Source organism: Hyperolius riggenbachi, chromosome 11, assembly GCF_040937935.1.
Source record: "Hyperolius riggenbachi isolate aHypRig1 chromosome 11, aHypRig1.pri, whole genome shotgun sequence".
Taxonomy (NCBI): domain Eukaryota; kingdom Metazoa; phylum Chordata; class Amphibia; order Anura; family Hyperoliidae; genus Hyperolius; species Hyperolius riggenbachi.
This window is the reverse complement of record NC_090656.1, coordinates 145,557,920-145,583,846: the sequence shown is the minus strand read 5'-3', so window position 1 is coordinate 145,583,846 and position 25,927 is coordinate 145,557,920. Positions and strand designations below refer to the sequence as shown.

General features: G+C 45.4%; 1 protein-coding gene across 2 annotated transcripts in view; it reads left to right on the top strand.

The window, feature by feature from the left end:
• Nucleotides 1-25,927, top strand: part of FERMT3 (FERM domain containing kindlin 3) — a 333,595-nt gene that overhangs the window by 79,280 nt on the left and 228,388 nt on the right. For both annotated transcript variants that reach the window (XM_068261020.1, XM_068261019.1), the window contains exons 3-4: nt 22,656-22,889; nt 23,001-23,126. In XM_068261020.1, coding sequence (XP_068117121.1) covers nt 22,656-22,889; nt 23,001-23,126 — 360 coding nt within the window. The remainder of the gene's footprint in view (nt 1-22,655; nt 22,890-23,000; nt 23,127-25,927) is intronic.

Below are 25,927 nucleotides of genomic sequence, written 5' to 3'. Positions count from 1 at the left end.
CATCAACACAAATATAACTATGGTGTTATTAAAATAAAATATTTCCACAAATGAAGTAAAAAAAAAATATTACAAAAGAAAGGAAAACAAAGACACATAATATAATGATAGAGAAGAAGAGGAGGAAGAAGAAGAAGAAGAAGAAGAAGGAGGAGGAGGAGGAGGAGGAGGAGGAGGAGGAGGAGGAGGAGGAGGAGGAGGAGGAGGAGGAGGAGGAGGAAGAAGAGGAAGAGGAGGAAGAGGAGGAAGAGGAGGAAGAGAAAGAGGAAGAGGAAAAGGAAAAAAAAAATATTACAAAAGAAAGGAAAACAAAGACACATAATATAATGATAGAGAAGAAGAGGAGGAAGAAGAAGAAGAAGAAGAAGAAGAAGAAGAAGAAGAAGAAGAAGAAGAAGAAGAAGAAGAAGAAGAAGAAGAAGAAGAAGAAGAAGAAGAAGAAGAAGAAGAATCCTGGGGGGCAGCTACCTACTCTAACCTATCCTGGGGGCAGCTACCTAATCTATCCTGGGGGGCAGCTACCTAATCTATACTGTGGGGAAGCTACCTAATCTAACCTATCCTGGGGGAAAGCTACCTAATCTATCCTGGGGGGCAGCTACCTAATCTAACCTATACTGGGGGGGCAGCTACCTAATCTAACCTATACTGGGGCCACCTACCTATCTAACCTGGGGGCACTTAATTGTCTAACCTGTATTCAGGGCACCTAGCTAGCCTATACAGGTGGCAACTATACTGGCTACCTATATTGGAGGCACCTACCTAACTAACCTATACTGGGGGCACCTACCTATCTAACCTATACTGGGGGCAACTATACTGGCTACCTATGCTGGAGGCACCTACCTGGCTAACCTATACCGGGGACAACTATACTGGCTTACCTATGCCTGGCTACCTATACTGGGGGGACCTATAGCTGGCTATAGGGATTCGGATATGTGTGTGCATCGGGTGTTGCCGGGGGAGGGAGGCTGTTGTTGCCGGGGGGGGGGGGGGCACGTCCAGATTCCGCATCGGGGCCCAGAGGTTTGTAGCTATGCCACTGAGTCACTGCATACCTTTCACTGCATCTGTGACTGCACATTGTATTATACCTGGCAGTCATGGCATACCTTTCACTTGAATGGATGGCAGACTTGCCCTCCATAACAGATTCTCATTAAAGGATTTAAAGTTGATTCATCTCATATACAGCAGGGCTTTGAAAGTTCTCCTGTATTGTTATTTTTGGTCACTACCTCGGGACTTGCATGCCATGCCTGCTGCCTACCTTGGATGTGTGGTAGCCGTTCCTGCTCCTTTGCCCACAGCGTGCCTGCTGCCTTCCTTGGATGTGTGGTGGTGGTAGCAGTTTCTTAGGCTCCCACTCCAGACCAGAATCGAACCAGGATTCCCCAGCCATTACCCGTGGTCACCATGGTACTGAGAAAGTACCATCAAAAGTTTCACACAGTTGAATGAATGGCAGACTTGCCCTCCATAACACATCCTTGGCAAATGCTTTCGATTTGGTTCGTCTTGTGCTGGGTCAAGGGTCCATCTGACCACAGATGCCTGGTCTGCAAAGCACGGTCAGGGCAGGTACATTACTTATACAGCAAATGGGTCCTTACTTGGATGTGTGGTGGTAGCCGTTTCTCAGGCTCCCACTCCGGACCGGAATCGAACCCTGATTCCCCGGCCATTACCCGTGGTCACAATGGCAGACTTGCCCTCCATAATAGATTCTAGGTACTGAACAGCAAGCAGAAAAAGTAATTTAAAGGAGTTATCAGGGGAAAAATTAATAAATTAAGTGCTACTTACTGGGGGCTTCCTCCAGCCCCAAGCTCCCAGCATGTCCCTCGCCGCAACTCTGCAGTCAGCCGTTCGCCGCAGCTCCGTTCCGATCCCCGGCGATGACTTCAAGGCGACCGGCAGGCGCAGTACAGGCCGACCTGGAGTCATTAGGGAAAATTAATAAAAATAAATGCTACTTACCGGGGGCTTCCTCCAGCCCCAAGCTCCCAGCATGTCCCTCGCCGCAGATCTTCCCGCAGCCGTTCACCGCAGCACCGTCCCGGTCCTCGGCGATGACGTCAGGGCGACCTCCAGGTCGGCCTGTACTGCGCCTGCAGGTCACCCTGACGTCATCGCTGGGGACCGGGACGGAGCTGCGGCGAACGGCTGACTGCAGAGCTGCGGCGAGGGACATGCTGGGAGCTTGGGGCTGGAGGAAGCCCCAGGTAAGTAGCACTTATTTTGGTTGAAAAAAGACATACGTCCATCGAGTTCAACCAGTATAAAGTACAACACCAGCCTGCTCCCTCACATATCCCTGTTGATACAGAGGAAGGCGAAAAAACCCTTATAAGGCATGGTCCAATTAGCCCCTAAAGGGAAAAATTCCTTCCCGACTCCATTAATTTTCCCTGATGACTCCTTTAAAAATATAGATGTAAGCTTTAACAATGGTAGAGAAACCATCGAAAGTTGATAAGGCAGTCAGACATTACCTGATATCACTGAGGAAGAGCAATCTCGCCATGGTGCGCACCAGTCCAGCATGGCAGTCACTATACAAACAGCTGTGTGCGGTGCGTTACACAGTGATTTTGGTGTGTCAGTGTGAAGCAGTACTCTAATTACACTACCTGATTGATGTATGCACATTCAAGATGTTTTAAAGCACTTTAGGCCTGCAATTTAGCATGCAATTATTTCTGCCCTTAAAACGCTGCTGTGCGTCAAATCCAGATTTTTCCCAGGGACTTTTGGCATCTATCCCACTCATCCATGCAAAAACTCAGATGTTAGACCCCTTGAAACATCTTTTCCATCACTTTTGTGGCCAGCATAAATGTTTCTAGTTTTCAAAGTTCGCCTCCCCACTGAAGTCTATTGTGGTTTGCGAAAGTTCTCAAGTTCGCGGAGGTTCGAGCCATCTCTAATGGAGACTGTGGGGGCCATTTTAGTACAGTGAACTCATTGTCATGTTCAAGAAACCAATTTGAAATAATTTGAGCTTTGTGACATGATGCATTATCCTGCTGGAAGTAGCCATCAGAGGATGGGTACATGGTGGTCATGAAGGGATGGACATGGTCAGAAACATCGCTCAGGTAGCCCGTGGCATTTAAACGATACCCAATAGGCACTAAGGGGCCTAAAGTGTGCCAAGAAAACATCCCCCATACCATTACACCACCACCACCACCAGCCTGCACAGTGGTAACAAGGCATGATTCATGTTCTCATTCTGATTACGCCAAATTTTGACTCTACCGAGACTCATCAGACCAGGCAACATTTTTCTAGTCTTCAACTGTCCAATTCTGGTGAGCTTGTGCAAACTGTAGCTTCTTTTTCCTATTTTTAGTGGAGATGAGTGGTACCCGGTGGGGTCTTCTGCTTTTGTCACCCATTTGCCTTAAGGTTGTGCATGTTGTGGCTTCACAAATGCTTTGCTGCATACCTCGGTTGTAACGAGTGGTTATTTCAGTCAACATTGCTCTTCTATCAGCTTGAATCAACAAGGCATTTTCGCCCACAGGACTGCCGCATACTGGATGTTTTTCCCTTTTCACACCATTCTTTGTAAACCCTTGAAATGGTTGTGCGTGAAAATCCCAGTAACTGAGCAGATTCTGAAATACTCAGACCGGCCCCTCTGGCACCAACAAGTATGCCACGCTCAACATTGCTTAAATCACTTTTCTTTCCCATTTTGACATTCAGTTTGGAGTTCAGGAGATTGTCTTTACCAGGACAACACCCCTAAATGCATTGAAGCAACTCCAACTGGCATGTGATTGGTTGATTAGATAATTACATTAATGAGAAATTGAACAGGTGTTCCTAATAATCCTTTAGGTGAGTGTATCAGTCGGGCAAAGGGAACATAAACTGCAATTATGAGTGGTGTGAATTGATAATGAATGACATGTAGATTGAATAAATAGTGTGCAGTGTAAAAGACAGAGGACATACCCCAGGACATGTAACTCTTGGACCCATGCAGCAGCTAATAGTAAGGGCGAGCAGAGGCCGCAAGAGTATTCCACCTAATCACTTTGTTAGGAGCAAGTTGCATCATGGGCAAGCACGTCAGGTTATATACCAGATCAAGCAGAATTGGCCGGCAATTGAATATTGTGCACGCATCTCTTGGAGCTGGAATGCACGGAAGTCCGGCTCTGAAATCTCCAGAAGTAAATAAATGACGTAAGCCTCACATAACTGTTTGGTAGGGCTTCAGAGTAATTACTAGAGATAGCCTGAATCTCTGATTTTCGGTTCACGAATCAGGTTCGCGAGCTTCCGCCAAAAGTTCGGCTCGCGCGAATTTCCACGAACTGCAATAGACTTCAATGGGGAGGCGAACTTTGAAGAATAGAAACACTTATGTTGGCCACAAAAGTGATGGAAAAGATGTTTCAAGGGGTCTAACACCTGGAGGGGGGCATGGCGGAGTGGGATAGACACCAAAAGTCCCAGGGTAAAATCTGGATTTGACGTAAAGCAGCGTTTTAAGGGACGAAATCACATTGAATGCTAAATTGCAGGCCTAAAGTGCTTTAAAACATCTTGCATGTGTATACATCAATCAGGGAGTGTAATTAGAGTACTGCTTCACATTGACATGCCAAACTCACTGTGTAACGCACCGCAAACAGCTGTTTGCGTTGTGCCGGCCGTGCTGGACTGGTGTGCACCATGGCGAGATTGCTCTTCCTCGCTCAGTGATGTCAGGTAATGTCTGACTGCCTTATCAACTTTCAATGGTTCTTTCTCTACCATTGTTAAAGCTTACATCTATTTTTTTAAATACTTATTCTGCTTGCTGTTCAGTACCTGCAACGAGAATCTTTTATGGAGGGCAAGTCTGCCATTGTGCGTGACCACTGGTAATGGCCAGGGAATCCTGGTTCGATTCCAGTCCCTAGTGGGAGCCTAAGAAACGGCTACCACCACCACACATCCAAGGAAGGCAGCAGGCACGCTGTGGGCAAAGGAGCAGGAACGGCTACCACACATCCAAGGAAGGCAGCAGGCATGGCATGCACGTCCCGAGGTAGTGACCAAAGGAGGACTTTCGAGGCCCTGCTGTAGATGACACTGATAGACTTTACTACCTGTAATGAGAATCTGTTATGGAGGGCAAGTCTGCCATCCATTCAAGTGAAAGGTATGCACTGACTGCCAGGTATAATAGAATGTGAAGTCAAAGATGCAGTGAAAAGTATGCAGTGACAGCAAACAGCTGTTTATGTAGTGACGGCTGTGCTGGACTGGTGCGCACCATGACCAGAGTGCAGGTGATGGCGGCTTTCCAGCCCATATGGTCGCCGGGCTGAGGTAGCTGAATGACAGAACAGTGACTGTTCAGCCTAATCAAATTTGGTCTGTCCACAATGAAGCAATGACCGTATTATTTTTGGTGTGCCACCCCCAGAGACACTCATATAGCCGGCGGTCATTGCTTCATTGTGATACGCAAGCCCCTTCACTGCGGCAAGGTAATGATCACGAAGGGGAATGGGCACATGTACATGCCTTTTGTTTTGTTGTTGCAGCTGCAGTGCAGCCAGAAAAATTAGGCAGGCATGTACACGCACCAGAAAAATTATTATAGCGGCCGCTGCTAGCAGGCCTTAGAAAATTCCGGCCTTAAAAAAATTCAGGAATCCGCCTGGAGTCCTGGTAGACTTCGTTGGTGGTGGCATAGAAGGCAGTCAAGCGGCCTGCGGGCAGAGATGCTGTGTGGGTACCGACTTAGTCTTGGGGCAGGCAGTCACACAGCGTGCAGGCAGAGATGCTGTGTGTGGGGACTGACTTAGTCTTCGGGCAGGCCTGAGCGTGCTTTGCAGACCAGGCATCCGTGGTCAGATGGACCCTTGACCCAACGCTGTGTGCCAGAGATGTCACCACTTGCCTGAAGTCCTGGACCCTGTTGGTGGTGGTGGAGAAGGCAGTCAAGTGACCTGCGGGCAGAGGTGCTGTGTGGGGAGCGACTTAGTCTTGGGGCAGGCAGCCAGTCACACAGTGTGCAGGCAGAGATGCTGTGTATGGGGACTGACTTAGTCTTCGGGCAGGCAGTAGCCCTCCGGGATCCATGCCTCAATCATTTTGATAAAGGTGAGGTACTGAACACTTTGGCGACTTCTCTTCTCAGTGACAATGCCTCCAGCTTAGCTGAAGGTCCTTTCTGACAGGACGCTTGAGGCAGGGCAAGACAGAAGTTGGTTGGCAAATTGGGACAGCTCTGGTCATAGGTCAAGCCTGCGCACCCAGTAGTCCAAGGGTTCATCGCTGCTCACAGTGTTTACGTCCACCCTTAAGGCCAGGTAGTCGGCTACCTGCCGGTCCAGGCGTTGGTGGAGGGTGGATCCGGAAGCACTAAGTCGAGGCATTGAACTAAAGAATGTCCGCATGTCCGACATCACCATGAGATCGTGGACATGGAAGAAGGATTACTCGCAGTGGTACCTTTATTGCATTGTGCTGTGACATCACCTTTAAATGCATTGTAAAGCATAGTTGCCAGCTTGTTCTGCAAGTGCTGCATCCTTTCTGCCTTCAGGTGAGTTGGTGACATGTCCACCACTTTGTGCCTATACCGAGGGTCTATTAGCATGGCCACCCAGTACAGCTCATTCCCCTTGAGTTTTTTTTTATATGGGGGTCCCTCAACAGGCTGGACAGCATGAAAGACACCATCTGCACAAAATTGGATCCAGGCGTACTATCCATCTCCTCTTGCTCTTCCTCAGTGACGTCAGGTAAGTCCTCCTCCTCCCCCCAGCCACAAACAATACCACTGGAACTTCGAGCAACACAAGTCCCCTGCGACGCCTGCTGCGGTTGTTCTTCTGCCTCCGCCTCCTCCTCCTCTTCCTCCAAAGAAACACCTTCCTCATCATCTGAGTCTGACTCCTCCTCCCCACACGACTCTTCCTCCTCCTCCCCCCTCTGTGCTGCCGCAGGTGTTGAGGAAACATCTGGTTCTGTTGAAAATTGCTCCCACAACTGTTCCTCTCGTAACTGTTCCTCTTCACGCTCCTCCACAGTTTGATCCACCACTCTACGCATTGCACGCTCCAGGAAGTAAGTGTACATGATCAAGTCGCTGATGGTGCCTTCATTGCGACTCACCAGGTTGGTCACCTCCTCAAACAGCCGCATGAGCCTGCATGCATTTCGCATCAGTGTCCAGTTGTTGGGCCAGAACATTCCCCATCTCCCCAGATTGTGTCCTTTTACTGTAATTGTACAGGTACTGGGTATGGCTTTCTCCTGTTCTAGCAGGCGAGAGAACATGACCAGGGTCAAATTCCAGCGAATCGGGCTATCACATATCAAGCGTCTCACCGGCAAGTAGTTTCTCCGCTGAATGTCCGCAAAGCGTGCCATGGCCATGTAAGACCGCCTGAAATGCCCACACAACTTCCTTCAGGACGTCCTCTAAGCCTGGGTACTTTGACACAAATCTTTGAATGACTAGATTCAGCACATGTGCCATGCAGTCAGCTTTCCCAAATTCAAAGCGGAAAGGAGATTGCTGCCGTTGTCACACACCACGTTGACGATCTCCAGCTGGTGCGGGGTCAGCCACTGATCCACCTGTTTGTTAAGAGCAGCCAGGAGAGCTGGTCCAGTGTGACTCTCCGCTTTGAGGCAAGACATGTCAAAGATGGCGTGACACCGTCGTACCTGGCATGCAGCACAGGCCCTGGGGAGATGGGGCTGTGTAGCTGGAGAGGAGATCACAGCACCAGTAGAGTTGAACTTCAGCCATTCAGCCAAGGAGGAGGATGTAGCAGGAGGAGAGGAGGTGGCAGGATGCCTGCCTGCAAGCCGTGTAGGTGTCACAAGTTGGTCCGCTGCCCAGCCACATACTCCCTGCTTGCCATCGGTCACCAGGTTGACCCAATGGGCTGTGTAAGTTATGTAGCGGCCCTGACCGTGCTTGGCAGACCAGGCATCCGTGGTCAGGTGGATCCTTGACCCAACGCTGTGTGCCAGAGATGACACCACTTGCCTCTCCACTTCACGGTACAGAGAAAGAATTGCGGCCTGGTATCTTCCACTGCGGTGTCCCAATGGCCACAAATTTACGGAAGGCCTCAGATTCTCTCAGCTGTTATGGTAACAGCTGGTGAGCTAACCGTTCCAAGCCAGTTGTCAGACGCCAGGCAAGGGAAAGCCAGCTGTCAGACGCCGGGCAAGCCCTTGTCCAATCCATGGACAATGGGCTCTTCCCCACCTCCGGTGCCTCAGGAGGAGGTGGGGGCAACCCCTAACCCATTTCCGCAAAGGGTTAAATTAAATAAAAACATGATGACGTAAAAAGTATTTTATTATTTTAAATTAACCATAAATACTTACCTGTAACTTTAAAAAATGGGTACGCCAGGCTAGGTGAGGGTGACAGGTGAAGGCAGGCGGGGAGGACAGTGGGAGGCAGCGGCTATACGTCCGCATAGGACGAGCTTCTTAGCTATACTAAAGTATTTAGCTGAAAAGCATCTTTAAATATTGGCTCCAAGGTTCCCCATTGGTTCTTTAACAGACCAATGGGGATCCTCCTGACCATGTAAGGGGGCTTTGCTATTAACTGCTAAAGTCGGCGGGTTTTGGCTGCTTTTTAATCATGAATACTTTTTTGTTTGAAATTTTAAAATGGATTTTCTCAAAAACGAAAAGTTCTTTTTGAATTTTTTTTAAGTTATAGCCACATCTCACCTTTATATTCCATGCAATTGTGGTGATTGTAGCATGTATGGAGGCTTTGGCTTTTAGCTAAAACCTTTTCCGTGATCACGGCTGTGAATTTCCGTGATTGCCTCATTCACGGGGAAAAATCCGGGTCGAGTGCGTGAGTCCGTTTCAAATCCAAAAATTAATCACGCCATTTCCGTCTTTCTTTTAACCACGGCCGAATAGTCGAATCCGTGGTTGGGGGGTATCCGAGCATCACTAGACTCCACAAATATGAAATCAATATTTTGTCATAAATATGACTTTCCAAATGGGAAATACTCTTGCAACACTTTTGTTATTTCCGAGATTCGGGACAAAACACATGATTGGATGTTTCCGAATTCAAGGTAAGCCCTGCCAAAGCAGAGATATGCATTTTGGGCTCACAATTCATCAGAATCAGAATCATTTTATTTCGCCAAGCATGACTGGGTCATGCCCGAAATTGTTGGCACAATACATATAGCTCAGGAGGAAGGCATAGATAGGAAAAATACAAAACAAAAACTAGATGACGCTAGATGCTTCAATTATGCTGTGGAAATCTCTGCTTTCCACCTGCTGCTTGCCTGAATTATAGTGGGTTAACCCCTACTCCCACCAATATTACGCTACACAGAATTCTTATCAATAGGTGCGCAGGTGATACGCTTAAAAATAGGAATTAATCAATAATAAATAAAATAATAGTGGATTTTATTTTGTTATAAAACAATGCAGAAATAAACCTCATATGCTCTACCCACACAAACACACAGTCATACACTCATGGGAGTTATGTAGTGTCCTGCTAAAAAATGATGGGTAGAAGATAAAACCCCAAAAAATTGGCTGGGTAAAAAAACATAAACACAATGTCTCTATATACACTTACAATTCACCACCTGCTGGAAGCTATCTATTCTGACCACATGACTACATGCATCCGCATAGGTCAACCTAAAAAATGTCTGAGTAAAGTGCACTATGCGATATAGACAACAGTACTCTTTGTGGTAAGGGGTAAATATCACCTGCCACTGTCCTACGAGCCTGTGATATGTCCTGCTCTCCGTCACCTTTGGTTTCAACAAGCAGGGTCTCAAGCCGGCTCCTCCGCAGCTCTGTATCAACTCCAGACAATGTCACAGCTGCTGAAACTCTTGAGTCTCGCGGGAACTCGCCGCCAACCACAGCTGCACAGCTCAGAGCGTACTTCCGCGGTGACGTCACACCGCTCCGGACACTAGCCACGCTGCGCGTTCCACCTGTTACTGGGCTCCGGATATAGAGCAATATCCTGCGCTCCACAGCGCTTCCTTAGTTACAGGGATCGAGATAACACTTGAGGAATATAAGAGATATTGTTGAGATATTAAAAACCTCCTGGTTAGGTACTTTAGCAGTCTTATGGGGCGCCCCTCCAGACTAACTTGATTGACATGTTTCGACAACCACTCTTGTCTTCATCAGAATCGGTACCTGTTAATCCCAAGTGGTCTCCATCTTTATATATACTCCAAGCTCCTCCTCTTCCTCAATTCTCTTGTTTCCCCTCCTCCTCTAACTCTTTCTTTGAGGCTATTTACTTCATTTTGGTTTTGTAAGTCCATGGGAAATACATGTATATATCAGAACTCTTAGAAATATAAAAAGAACTATACAAAATAAACATTAAAAAATGTATAAAATATATAAAACATTTATAGAAATATGCAACTGTAGAAAAACATATGTATACATATATAACATAAAAAGGGGTCACTTATTTAAACAACAGGATACCAATGCTCCCCAGGAACAACACAATGACTCCCCATACAATAACATGCAATAGCATCAATTCACCATAATATCCCTCAGAAAATCAATTTCCTCATTCAATCCCTTAGGGGCCACCTACTCTCAGCTCTTGAAAATTGCACAAAAGGTGGATCAGCGCATCACCAGGCCGCTCCGAATGGCCTACAATCAGAGGTGCGCTGAGCCCCCCCAGAAACTGCAAACGCACCTTGAACCCAAACAGAAGCTCTGCATATACACCAAAAGCAAGGCTGCTAAGTGGGAGCAGCTGACCAAAAATGAATTAAATTAGTACATGGCAAAGAAATGAACAGCGCTACTTAAAAACAGATAAGTGCCTACCTGCAAGAGAGTGCAAGCCCCACTTGTGGGATAAAATACACACCTAGCATACACATAACCTGTCTACCACTGGAGGATGTTGGTTTCCTGTAACAGCTTGCATGCAACTTGTTAAGTACGCGTCCCTCCCACTGCAGAGAAGTCATCCTCATATGGGATAGGGCCTAACACTAGCTAAATCCTATCCTATGCATATGCATAGCCTGGGCGTGCTACCAAGTAAAATCAAAATTTGAAAATTGCGCAAAAGGTGGATCAGCGCATCACCAGGCCGCTTCCGAATGGCCTACAATCAGAGGTGTGCTGAGTCCCCCCAGAAACTGCAAACGCACCTTGAACCCAAACAGAAGCTCTGCATATACACCAAAAGCAAGGCTGCTAAGTGGGAGCAGCTGACCAAAAATGAATTAGTACATGGCAAAGACTTACCATTCTTTGGTGACCATAAGACCGGCTGAAAAGGGGGGGGGATTGTGGTACAGAATACGAGTGACTACAGACGTGAGGCACGTAGACTGTTAGATGACACCACAACGTATAGACGATTAAAGAGCAATCCAAGTATTCTGTTCGGTAAGCAATTGGAGATCCTGCTAAAGGCAGGCAAACAGGAGGGTATATTAAACGCCAAAGAATTTGAGTTCATTAATGTTGTGCACCCAAGAACAGCGATATTTTATCACATGCCAAAGGTTCACAAATCTCTGGTGGATCCTCCAGGTAGGCCAATTGTGTCGGGTATTGGATCCCTGACTTCCAATTTGTTGACACATTCCTTCAGAAATATGTCAGGGACACCCCGGTCTACCTGGAGGATTCTAGGCATATTCTTAACCTTTTGACTTGGATTGAGTGGGAGGAGGGATGGATATTGGGTACACTGGACGTTACAGCATTGTATACCATTATCCAGCATGATCATGGAGGTGGAGTATTACCTTGCTCAGGATACAAATTTAAGGGTTGAGCAGAAGCAATTTGTCGCAGGCGCGATAAGGTTTATACTCAGCCATAACTTTTTTGAGTATGAGGGGGAGTGGCTCCTCCAGACGAGTGGGACGGCGATGCGGACCAGGTTCGCCCCGGGATATGCCAATTTATTAATAGAAACATGTATCCAGGAGCACCCTCTCAGCGTTTAAAGGGTTTAATGTGTGTGCCCAGATCCTCACCCTTGTACCATAAGGTCAAAGTAACTGCAGTCCAAAAAGGATTGGCACCACACGATACATATATTGTGTGGTGCTGATCCTTTTTGGACTGCAGACAATTTATTTATGGCACACTGGGAGATGACTAATATCTTTGGCCCGTGTGGTCCCGGGGAGAGCCTGGTCCTGTGGAAAAGATGTATAGACGACGTCCTACTCGTCTGGAGCGGCACAGGAGATTCCCTCCAGAACTTTTTGACAGGTATTAATATAAATAATAGCAATATTCATTTTACGGCCACCACTAGCCATGAAACCGTTAATTTTTTGGATTTAAAGACTTATATAGAGGACCTGACGGTAAAAACTAGTACTTATAAAAAACCCACTGATGTTAACTGTCAGGAACCGGCCCGCGGCACGCCTGCGTATACGGTTCCCGACTGCGGGTTTGACCAGATCAAGCTGGGAAAAGCCTTATTCAAGCTACAAACAAGGCTGTGACCCCTCAGAACACTTTTTACTGCCACCACTAGCGGTTTGCTAGACACGTCCACTCTGCTGTCGAGTGCTCAGCGCAATCCGCATTTTCGTATTCGGGTCAGCTTTGCGCTTTAGGCCGAATACTGGAATGCCACGCACCCACACACACACACAGTTGCAATCTTACACTGCAGTGAAGCAAAACCACTAACAGTAGTTCCGAACGATACTGTTATCCACTCTGCTGTTGAGCTACTCGCACTGGCGTTTTCGTACCTTGGGTCAGCTGCGCGCTTTAGGCCAACGTATGACAAACGCCCCACACACAATGCAATTACAATCTTATACGGTAGTGTCGCTCAATCATACAATCAGGCATGAACTTAGTTACACTTCAATCTCTTCTAGGCTATGAGTGTTAGTTTAGTACAGCAGAAGTCAAGCTTATTAAATAACGATTTAATATTCCAGGAAAGCGTGGAACAATGCAGAACATAATATATACAAAAGATTACAAAAAACAAAATAAAAAGTTACAAAATTAAGAGTTTACAAAGATACACACAAAGATTACCCAACATACACAGGAATCAAGATAGAAGAACCTTGGACTTGGGTTTTGTGGACGGACACAGTTCTGGTTCGACCAGGAGCCCACTTAGCGTGGACCGGGAGTCCGGCTTCAGCTACCTTCAGGAGTAGACTGATTTTAGGTATCTGCCCCCTGCCTTTTATGCTGGAATATTGGCCCTGAGGCTGCAAGCCCGTTTGGAAAGAGGAACTAGTTTAATTAAATCTCAGACATAATTCAATTTCCAGAGATCTAACTTCCATGTAAGAGTGCATTTTCGCACCCACCCGACAAAAGACTTCCTTAACATCCAATTTCCCCAGGTAAAAGTCTATACATCAAAAGATTGTGAAGTGAGGCTTTTCAACATTGCATCCGGCTGTCCTATGTAAAGTACCGAGTTTCCTGATAGCCTATGAAGTTGGCAGATTCAATTGGTCCGATTGTCTTTTGGGACAATTGGGTGTCAAAGAGTTCCAAAGCTATGCAGACAACCCAATTAGCAGTGACCCACTCTCAGAGGAACTGCATACAGACTCAAAAGCACTTCCTATTGTCCTACAGTAAACACAGCTTTCCCCAAAGCCAGAATTGCTTGTAACAGGCATACAGAATTTACATGTACATACAGGCTCCCATTAACCGTTTCCTGGAGCTAGGTGACACCTTCAAGAGCCAGACTAGCTTTTAGCAGACTTAGTAGACAGAAAAATGAAAGAAATATGTTCCTGTATTCCTAACATCATAGGCACCCCAATATATCACCACATTAATGGCTACATCCTCGCCACTAGTTGGCACCTCCCCATATGGCCCAAAACGTCCCAAAAGGACAGTTCATCAGGCTAAAACGAGACTGCACTGATGAAAAGTGTTATGAAATGGAGAGAGATGAATTGGGGAAACAATTCCAGCAGAAAGGGTATGGTGAGGATATTATTGAGACTGCTAAACATACTGTAGATCAGTTAAAGCGCAAAGATCTTCTAACCAAAAGATGTAGAGATACAACAACAGATCATAGTCTGAAGATCAACCTCAAATATTGTGCACAGAGTCACGTGGTAAAAAAAATTGATCACGAAACACTGGCATATATTGCGAGAAGACAAGGTATGGAATGAATTACTGTCGGAATATCCAGAGTTCATATATAGGAAACCAGGTAATGAAGTGGCAACAGCAGCAATGCATCAAAACTGCAGAACCCAACCACGGGGGGTAGCGGATTTGTGAGGTGTGGCAGATGTAAGAACTGCCATAGCACTCAGGGCTATAGAAAAATAGAAACCGTGGAAGGCCCACAGGGGGTTCATAAAATCCGACAGTTGGTGACCTGTGATAGTAAGGGGGTCGTATACTGCCTGATTTGCCCCTGTGGGAAAAAGTACATTGGACGCACCAAAAGAGAGCTTCATAAAAAAATAGGGGAGCATTTCAACAATATACAAAAAGGTTGGGAAGAACACCCCCTATCCAAACATTTTAAGAATTATCATGCCTGTAGTGTATATAATATTATATTTTTGGGAATTGAAGTGATTGAACGTGACCTGAGGGGAGGGATCTTTATAGCTAAGATGTCAAGAGCTGAGTTTAGGTGGATTTTTAACCTTGAGACCCTGGCCCCTAAGGGATTGAATGAGAAAATGGAGATTTTGGGGTTTTTCTGAGGGATATTATGGTGAATTTATGCTATTACATGTTATTGTATGGGGAGTCATTGTGGTGCTCCTGAGGAGCATTGGTGTCCTGCTGTTTAAATAAGTGACCCCTTTTTATGTTATATATGTATACATATGTTTTTCTACACTTGCATATTTCTATACATTTTTTATATATTTTATACATTTTTAATGTTTATTTTGTATAGTTCTTTTTATATTTCTAAGAGTTCTGATATATACATGTATTTCCCATGGACTTACAAAACCAAAATGAAGTAAATAGCCTCAAAGGAAGAGTTAGAGGTGGAGGGGTAACAAGAGAATTGAGGAAGAGGAGGAGCTTGGAGTATATATAAAGATGGAGACCACTTGGGATTAACAGGTACCGATTCTGATGAAGACAAGAGTGGTTGTCGAAACATGTCAATCAAGTTAGTCTGGAGGGGCGCCCCATAAGACTGCTAAAGTACCTAACCAGGAGGTTTTTAATATCTCAACAATATCTCTTATATTCCTCAAGTGTTATCTCGATCCCTGTAACTAAGGAAGCGCTGTGGAGCGCAGGATACTGCTCTATATCCGGAGCCCAGTAACAGGTGGAACGCACAGCGCAACTAGTGTCCGGAGCCGTGTGACGTCACCGCGGAAGTACGCTCTGAGCTGTGCAGCTGTGGGTGGCGGCGAGTTCCCGTGAGACTCAAGAGTTTCAGCAGCCATGACATCATCCGGAGTTGATACAGAGCTGCGGAGGAGCCGGCTTGAGACCCCGCTTGTTGAAACCGAGGGTGACGGAGAGCAGGACATACCACAGGCTCGTAGGACAGTGGCAGGTGATATTTACCCCTTACCACAAAGAGTACCGTTGTCTATATCACATAGTGCACTTTACTCAGACATTTTTTAAGTTGACCTATGCGGATGCACGTAGCATAGGTCAGAATAGATAGCTTCCAGCAGGTGGTGAATTGTAAGTGTATATAGAGACATTGTGTTTAAGTTTTTTTACCCAGCCAATTTTTTGGGGTTTTATCTTCTACCCATCATTTTTTAGCAGGACACCACATAACTCCCATGAGTGTATGACTGTGTGTTTGTGTGGGTAGAGCATATGAGGTTTATTTCTGCATTGTTTTATAACAAAATAAAATCCACTGTTATTTTATTTATTATTGATTAATTCCTATTTTTAAGTGTATCACCTGCGTGCCTATTGATATAGATAGAAAAGATACATAGATAGATAGCAGCGACAGCAGAGGCATCAAGTTAACATTACAACACAATATATATCCCAGTCTTCAGTGTGAGACTGAGAAGACTGGTGGTTAGTCTTATGGGCTGGTAGGTACGGTCAGCTGATCAGCCATAGCGCAGCTGGCCCCGCGGCTCGTTGGGGCTTGATTTTGTCAGTAGTATGTGGAGAGAATTTAGGAGGTTGACCGCCGAGGGGAAGAAATAATTTCTGTGTCTTGCGGTCTTTGTGGAAATGGCCTGTAGCCTTCGGCCCAATGGCAGCTGGCTGAAGTAACGGTGGCCTGGGTGTGAGGGATCATTGGCAATCCTCAGTGCCCTGGATTTCAGTCTTTTGTTGTGTAGTAGGGCAAGTGAGGAGAGGGTGCACTCAATGATCCTTTCCGCTGACCTGATGACCCTCTGTAGTTTGTCCTGGTCATAGGCGGTTGCACCGGCATACCAGACCAGGATGGAAGAGCAGAGGATCGACTCAATGGTGGCGGAGTAGAAGTTGGTTAGAATTACTTGAGTCATGACGAACTTTCTCAGCTGGCGGAGGAAGAAGGGTCTCTGCTGGGCTTTCCATTCATTTGATATCACTGTTCTTGATAATAAAGCCTGACGGACACAAAAATGTTATTAGATTTATCATAACCTGTACGTTTTTTTTAGCACATTTTATAGTTAGGCAAATTTCCTGTCTCAATGAGAAGGGGCTGGCTCATCTCAGGTTCCAAAAGGTGTGTGATCCCTGCCCTTACTCCTCCTTGCTGAGTGAGGGGTATAACCAAGGAGAACACAGGAGTTCAGGGTCCTTGTTTTATCATTTGTTGTCGAGTACCATCCGACAGGCCATGTGGACTATGGCAAGCGGCCATCTTGGACTTTCCAGACAAAGACTTTCGACTGGAGCATGGACTTCCAATAATTGTATAATGAACTGTATTATAGGCATTCTATTTCCATTTTTCATCTCGTACTCATTTCTATAACCCCAGTCTGTATATTTGGCTGTCGGTTATAAAATATAATTGTGTGTATAGTTTTACAATAAAACTAACAATTGAATTGTTTCAGTCTTGCACTTGTTTCTGCTTATTTGATCATTGCTTAGATCTCTACCTGAGAACAGCCACTCCGAATGGTCTTATTACTTTTATAAATTGTTGATTTTCTAGCTAGGTTGTAAAGTAACCATTTCTTCCTTTTAGGAGTAGCTAGGTGGAGTATGTACGCTCCCAGTTAATCTGGACAGTGGTGACAGCATTACCATTGATTGCCAGCACAAAATCGATCATTTTATTTTACCAATTGTATGTACAATTGAGATTGTATCATACGTGGGCCCACCAACAAATCTTACATGTTTACTTAGCTCACAGTGAAATCGCCTCCAGAAGTCTCTAGTGAATGAGACATGCATGACAACTGTGGCCTAGTAAGACAGAGTTGGCGGGTGGATGTCATATTTTATGCAGTGGTGCGATCAATCTTTAGTGTCAGTCTGTTCACCATATTTCAAGCCTTGGGATGCAACTATACCTCAAATGGTAACTGTAGCAGATTAGATGGGATTGACGCGTTTGTCACAATACCATCTGTGATCCAGCAACCAGTCTTTGTAATGTCAGCTTGCTCAAAGTCTTTTAAGCCATCAGATGCCACTATTCCCCGATGGTAACTGGAGCAGGTTAGACGGGACCACGGTGCTGCATCGTCACAGTAGTAGCCTGGTGGGGTCACCACTTCTGATGCCTATAAGGACCCATTCCAAGGCCATTACTTTGAATCCACATAGTTTGACCTGGTGAGGGGACCAAAAAAAAAAAAAAAAAAAAGGAAAGAGGCAACTGTGGTAAGTTTTTTTTTTTTTATTGCTTGTTGATCTTGGTTTGTTAAAGCAATATTAGACAGATGTTGCTGGATTCTCTTATGTAACTGGTTACCTGTCTGTCCAACATCAAATTTGTTGCAGCTGCATATTAAGACCTAGACAACACCTGTAATTTTACAGTTGTTATAGGAAATTGAAATGAAATTCAGTGGTACCTGAGCTATTGGTAACTACTCGGGTCGGTTGCATGTGTTGACAAATCGAGCTGTTACCACACGTCCCAAAAATCTAGTGGATGTAGTGGACCTCTGGTAGAGGCTCTTACAAACAATATCCTTTATATTCCTTGCTCTCCAACAGCTCATGGAGGAAAAAGGTTTTAATATAGGTTTTAAATGTGTAGCTGACAAGACTGCTGTTACTGCAATTTGCCCCTAAGATTTGCCCACTGATTGTTGTAGTTGGAAATAAAGCATACTATCTTATTAGGGGTTGTGGTCTTGGATTGAAGTAGAACAGATCTCTCAGATGCTCGGGGACTTATGGCAAGCCTTTGCAATTACCCTGCTTCAGGGACGGATCAAGACCAAGTTGCGCCTGGGGCAAGATCAGGTTTTGGCGCCTAAAGGTCAGGTTTTGGCGCCTAAACTGCCATTCATTTTGCCGCCTTTTTAAGAATTCAACAAACTGCGCCTGGGGCAAGATACCCGCTTCCCCCCCCCCTAGATCCGTCCCTGCCCTGCTTGGGTATCCACTCTCTTGTGGCCTTTGAGTTAAAGGGGAACTGAATTAAGAGGTATATGGAGGCTGCCATATTTATTTCCTTTTAATCAATACCAGTTGCCTGGCAGCCCTGCTGGTCTTTTTCTCTGCAGTAGTATCTGAATAACACCAGAAACAAGCATGCAGCTAGTCTTGTCAGATCTGACTTTAAAGTCAGAAACACCTGATCTGCTGCATGCTTGTTCAGGGGCTATAGCTACTAGTATTAGAGGCAGAGGATCAGCAGGGCTGCCAGGCAACTGGTATTGCTTATAAGGAAATACACATGGCAGCCTCTATATACCTCTCTTTTCAGTTGTCCTTTAAAGGTAACCTTAAGCCAAAAAAAAAAATGAGTTTTACTCACCTGGGGCTTCCTATAGCCCCCTGCAGCTGCCCGGTGCCCTTGCAGACTCGCTCCGATCCTCCTTTCCCCGCCGGCGACCACTTCCGGTTTCGCCGTCAGGACCCGACAGGCTGGGAACGCGAGTGATTCATCGCGTTCCCAACAACAATAGCTACCCCTATGCTGCTATAGCTATATAGCCATAGCAGCATAGAGGGAGCTATTGTGGTTGGGAACGCGATAAATCACTCGCGTTTCCAGCCTGTCGGGTCCTGACGGCGAAACCGGAAGTGGGGTTATTGGAAGCCCCAGGTGAGTAAAACTCATTTTTTTTTTTTGGCTTAAGGTTACCTTTAAGTCCTTGGCTTGCCATTGGAAATCTTCATATTCTGAGCAATTTCTTTTCAATCTCAGAAACTATCTGACCGGTAAATTCTGTTTTAGCGGCTATTAGTTGCAGAGGGTTTTCAATAGTAATCCGAATGGATTCTCCTATAATTTCCAAGTTTGAGATGTAGATTAAAAAAATCAGCCTGTCAGTCTGAAATACGGGAGGTGAAATGGATGTTATACATATCATTCAGTGCATGTAACGATTGGTGTCAGCAAGCACAGATATTCTGATTATTGGTGATCTGTAGTATCACCAATAATACAGATGCTATACCTGATTATATGGTAATCTGCAGAATCACCAATAATGCAAGTATAGCGTGACACGATACAATCGGATGCAAGAAGGTGCTAGGTGCAATAGAGTATCTCTATAGGGCACATAAATACAACAGCAGACAACAATAATATACAGTGTAAATTCGCAAATCTGTGTAAAAGTCCACCACACAGTAATTCCTCAGAGGTGTGGTTACCTCTGAATGGAAACCCCATCTGTGAGATCCTCCAAAAGACGGAGTGGAGGAGTCTCGGCCTCTAGCAGCAAGGGTTTGCTAGTGGCGGTCGTCTCAAAGAGGCAAGACTCTGATAGAACCCTACAGTGGGAGACGTTCCACTGAAGGGAGAAAGGTCAGACAAAATGAGGTTCGGCAACAGATCAGGCGGCAGCAGTACAGAAACGTGAGACAAGAGAATAGTCAGAAACCAAGCCAATAGTCTATAACGGTACGGGCTGGAGAAGTACAGAATCAGGAAGCAGAAGAATAGTCAAGACAAGCACAGAATCATACACGATAAATCAAGACAGTATAATATGTGTATATATTGGCGATAAACAAATATATAACACAATAACAAAATACAAGACTTACTAGAAGTGACAAGAGCCGGGGTCCTGCCGGATTATCACACGGGAACTGACTAGGTATGAGTGCTGACACAGGGTATCGCAAACACAGACGAAGTGTGACTGAAAAGCACTTCCTTATATACTGCCTGGGATAGAAGTCTCCACCCCAAGCAGCAACCAATCAGGGCAAGCAAAAACGTCAGCTGACTTCTAGATCAGCTGACACACTTTCTAGGGGTATAAAGGCGTGCCTGGCGCGCGTGCGCACCCCCTAGAGGCAAGATGGCTGAGCCCTAATGTGCAGCACGCCGGTGAGTTTGGCGTGGTGCGCCTGAAGGATCTTGCGCGGCGGATGCGGCCAAATTTCCGCATTGGAAAGTCCGCATGCCCAAACGGATGCGACCATATTTACGCAATCCGTCCGGCGTCGTGGGATTTTCGTTACAGTGCATCAATAAATCACTGGCATGGCTCAGCAGAGCACCCTGGGGCCCTGCTGCAAGTAGATTAGCAGCCATAATTACCTTAGTCCCGGCGGGTGAGCGGGCGGGCAGCGGCTGCACTCGGAGACACGCTGTCTCCCTCCTTCTCTATGACCCGGCGCGTCATGTGTAAACACACGCCGGGTCATAGAGAAGGAGGGAGACAGCGTGTCTCCGAGTGCAGCCGCTGCCCGCTCGCTCACCCGCCGGGACTAAGGTAATCATGTCTGCTAATATGCTTGCAGCAGGGCCCCAGAGAGCAGTGCGAGCGGGGGGAGAAAATATAGCAGGGCTGGCGCTGCTTGGGCCTCAACAGAGGTCAGGGCCCCGGGGCAAATGCCCCCTTTGCCTCTATGGTAGCACCGACCCTGGATTCTACATCACGTTTAACAATAAGAGTATCAGCTGAAAATTTAACACTGTGCAATAGATAAAGCATGCTTAAAGAAGCCGCAGTTGTGGCGAATCGCGACGGCACTGCACGCCCACGCCTCCTTGCTCAGGCCTCTCCTGGTAAGCTGATTTCCACCGGCGCTTTCTTCACGGTGGTCTCTCACTTCAGGCTCTTTTCTACCTCTCACTACCTCTGACTGTCTATTGGTGCGGTTACTTATTTTCTGCCTCTTCACATATTAGTGGGTCTTTCACTAGGTGCACAGCACTAGTTCCTTTTGCCACATACACTCCTTATTGCAGTGTTCATTTTCACCTCCTTCCACCCGTGCATATATTATGCAGGGTGTATGTACACATGCCTCATTTGCTCACTAGCGGCTTGCATTTATCTGTTCACATTCCTTACTTGCCAGGATCTGGAGGATTTTGCACATAACATGATAGCTGTTTTTTGATATTACTCATATGGAGTTTGTATTTATACTGTACATTATGGAGGGACAATTATTTGTGCAAAAGTTTTTATGCTTTTAATTTTTATATGGATTTAATAAAGGCTTGTTTATATCTTTATATTTTTGTGGTGCAGTCATTGAGGGCCATTCCTTGTTCTTTATGTTTGATTGCTGCATTTATTGGCCTTTCTGCACACAATTAATTATGATTAATGGCATTTACAAGTCTTATATATCATTGATGGTGCTTGTCCTATGTGTTGGGGTGCACAAAAAGTGGGTGGATCCAAAAACAAATTTCCCTGGAAAAATATAGACTGCAGCCATTCTTACACTGTTAAAGGCAGGATCCTCAAACTATGCACAGTTGGTGACTGGTATTAATATTCAAGAAGATGGGTGGAGCCTACAACAGCCAATCAAAATTCACCTGTTGATTTTCAAGGAGAATATTTAAATTGCTGCCATTCTTACACTTTTAATAGCAGATGCCTCAAACCTGATACAGTTGGTCACTGGGTGACTGGGGTTCAAATTCAGAAAGGGGGCGCAGCCACAAATAGCCAATCGGATTTGTTTAATTTCAAAGGGAATATACACATTTTTGATACCAAGCACCCCGAAAGCTCATAAACTTGGTAATTGAGTGACTGTATGTCAAAGTTAGAAAAAGTTGGCGGTGCCAACTAAATTGTTTACATGGAAAAATATAAACTGCAACCATTCTTACACTGTTAATGGCAGGGTTCCCAAACTTGACACAGTTGGCCACTGGGTGATTGGGATTAATATTCAGAAATGTGGTTGGAGCCTACAACAGCCAATCAAAATTCACTTATTGAATATTTATATTGCTATCATTCTTACTCTGTTAATGACAGAGGCCTCAAACTTGATACAGTCAGTCATTGGGTGACTGGGGTCCACATTCACTAAAGGGGTGGAGCCACAAACTGCCAATCAGATTTGTTAGATTGATTTCGGCCATGCTGTTATTGACAGGGTTCTCAAACATGAAACAGTTGGTCACTGGATGACTTGGAATAATATTCAGGAAAGTGGGTGGAGACTACAACAGCCAATCAAAATTCACCTATTTTTTTTTAACAAAAAATGACATTTCCTTTTAATGACATGTTCATATTTTCTTTTATTTGCAGGTATTTCTCGGGACTGGTCAGACCATGCTTTGTGGTGGAAACAAAAGCGTCAGTGGCTTCTTAAAACAAACTGGACCTTAGACAAATATGGTATCCTGGCAGATGCCCTTCTCTTTCTCATGCCACAGCACAAGCCAATTATCTTATCTTTACCAAACCAACGTTCTCTAAGGGTTCGGGTCTGTTTTTCTAGCACCACATTTAGTGCTTGCGCTGAAGTCTGTAAAGTTCTCGGTAAGTGCTAAGTCTCGATCAATATAGGTTCACGTATATCAAACAGCTATACAGAAGTGTTTGCGTTACAGCATGCTCTATATTACTATAACCTAAACTAATGTTTGCCAGGTATCAGACATCCTGAGGAGCTTTCTTTCCTAAAGGCCCCTGAAGAACGAGACAAAAAGAAGAAGAAAGACAAAGACCAAGTAACTCAGGAGATTTTTGATCTCACATCCTTTCAACCATCACCTGGTATTAAATTAACATTTATTACCTACACATATGATTGTTTGCTGATTCCAAACTGATTTTCTTCCATTAAACACATTCAATAAGGATCCCCTGCAATAGCTTAGCTAGCGTTGCATGAATGCTAAGACAACATGATGCTGTTTGCACAAGATTATAATGTAAATTACAGTATAATCGCAAAGCAACGCTCCTCAATTCACTAAGCTTTATCAAACACTTTATCGAAAGTTTGATAATTTACCTCATGAGTAAAATCTAATTTTGAATTTACTAAGGTGTTACAGATTTATTGAACATTTTATCAATAAAACATTTGATAAATCTATAACACTTTAGTGAATTCAAAATTAGATTTTACTCATGAGATAAATTATCAAACGTTCGATAAAGTGTTCGATAAAGCTTAGTGAATTGAGGCAATTGTGGTGATTGCACAATGGACTTTTTCACATGTGCATATTGTTGCTGCAGTGCATCGGATTACATCATAAAAACAGGAACTGGGCTGTACACTACTGAACACTTTGCACATTAAGGGCTTGATTCACAAAGCAGTGCTAACCTACTTAGCACGTCTAAGGTCTTTAGACGTGCTAACCAGGGTGCTAAGTAGGTTAGCACTGGATTTCTCAATCAGCTCGCGCGCTAAGTTTACGCGTGTAAAGTTTTACGCGTGCAAAGTCCTATGCGCCCGCTAAGTCCCATAGGCTTTAATGAGCACTTCGCGAGGAGCGCCCTGCGCTCTGTGCAGTGTGCACGTAAAGTTTTGCGCGCGAAAAGCTCCTTTAGGCGTGCTAAGGGGGTTTTCACAGGCGTGCTAACAGTTAGCACCGCTTTGTGAATCAAGCCCTAAGTCTGTGTTAGAAATGAATGGCTACAAAGTACTGTGCATTATGATGTGCCCATTACCAGAAGATGCTCATTTTGAAATTCATTGCTACTTGATGCATTCACATCGTAACAGAGTCAGTGTGAACTTAGCCTAATGCTGGGTTTACACCATACAATTTTCTGTTATGCTGGGAATAGACGGTGCGTTTCTTCCTTATCAATCGAGCCGCTGATCGATTGATAATTTCTGACGTGTCTGATCCTGCGGCCGATCGATTCCGCGCTCGATCCCCGCGGGCGGACAATAGAAGAAAACGAACCGCTGATAAGGAAGTGCCTGCGGGGACGAGCAGGAATCAATCCAGGCGGCTGCGGGGACGAGTGGGGATGCGGCGGGAGTCGATCCGGCGCCTAATCGAGCCGCCGGGTCAACTCGTGTATTCCCAGCATTAGATTCTTCTGTTATGGTGGGCATACACGGTGCGTTTCTTTCTTATCAATCGAGCCGCTGATGGGCTCGATTGATAATATCCGACAGGTCCGATCACGAATGGATCGATTCCCTGCTCGATTCCCGCCCGTGGACAATGACAGGGAATCGAGCGGAAGATAAGCGGCGCGGCGGGGACGAGCGGTAATCGATTCGAGCGGACGCGCGGGGACGCGGTGGGAGTCGATCCGGCGGTGGGAGTCGATCCGGCGGCTAATCGAGCCACCGGATCGCACCGTGTATGCCCACCATAAGATTTTTCTGTTAGAATGCATAACTAGATTATTTTGTGTAGAGAATGGTCATTATCTCTGGTGCATTGTCTTCTGTTTATCTTCTGCTGAGTAGTACAATGCCTAATTGCTCTGCAGATAGTAAGATAGATACATTTCCAACATGTTGAACTTTATCTATCTGGCAGGTAAAGGCCCATACACACGTCAGATTTTTCCAAACGACGGGTCGTTTGAACGTCCTGTCGTTTAGTCGTCCGCACGCCAAATCGGGCGTGTGTACAGTCCGTTGTTCGGGTGATAAGACTGATTTTGAGTGATCCGCCGTGCGGATCGCTCAAGACCAGTCTTATCAACCGAACGATGGTCTGTACACATGCCCGATTTGGCGTGCGGACGACTGAACGACGGGACGTTCAAACGACCCGTCGTTCAGAAAAATCCGACGTGTGTATGGGCCCTAAATCTAACAGAAAATTGTATGGTGTAAACCCAGCATTATGCTGAATACACACGTTGCGAATTCCCGCGCGATTCGCGGGATCGATTCGATTGATTCGATTATTTCCAACATGTTCGATCGTGTTTCGATGGATACAGCTGTCAATTTTGCATATTAAGTATGCAAAATTGACGGCTGTATCAATCGAAACACAATCGAACATGTTGGAAATAATTGAATCGATCGAATCGATCCCGCGAATCGGGCGAGAAATCGCAACGTGTGTATTCAGCATAAGGTAATAAAGAAGTCTTCAGCTCAGTGACAGTGTACAGCTTGTATAACAGTGCAAATTTGCTGTCCTATAAAAATAACTCAACACACAGCTATTAATGTATAAACTGCTGGCAACAAAAAGTGAGTACACCTCTAAGTGAGGTATGGCAACATTGTGCTTGATTAGACATTTTCTCTCCTTGGGGTCATGTTACTTGTTAGTGTTACAAGGTCTCATGTGTGAATGGGGAGCAGATGTATTAATTTTGGTGGTGTCACTCTCACACTCTCTCATACTGGTCACTGGAAGTTCACAGAGAACTCTCTGAGAATCTTAAAAAATGAATTGTTGTTCTAAACATAAAGATGGCCAGGGATAGATTGCCAACACCCTAAAACTAAGCTGCAGCATGGTGAATCAGAATCGCTTTTATTCGTCAAGTACAACAGGTGTCATATTCTGAATTATTTGTAGTTCACATGGCATAGGCGACGTACAAGAGACAGATAATACAGGTGTGCAAAACAG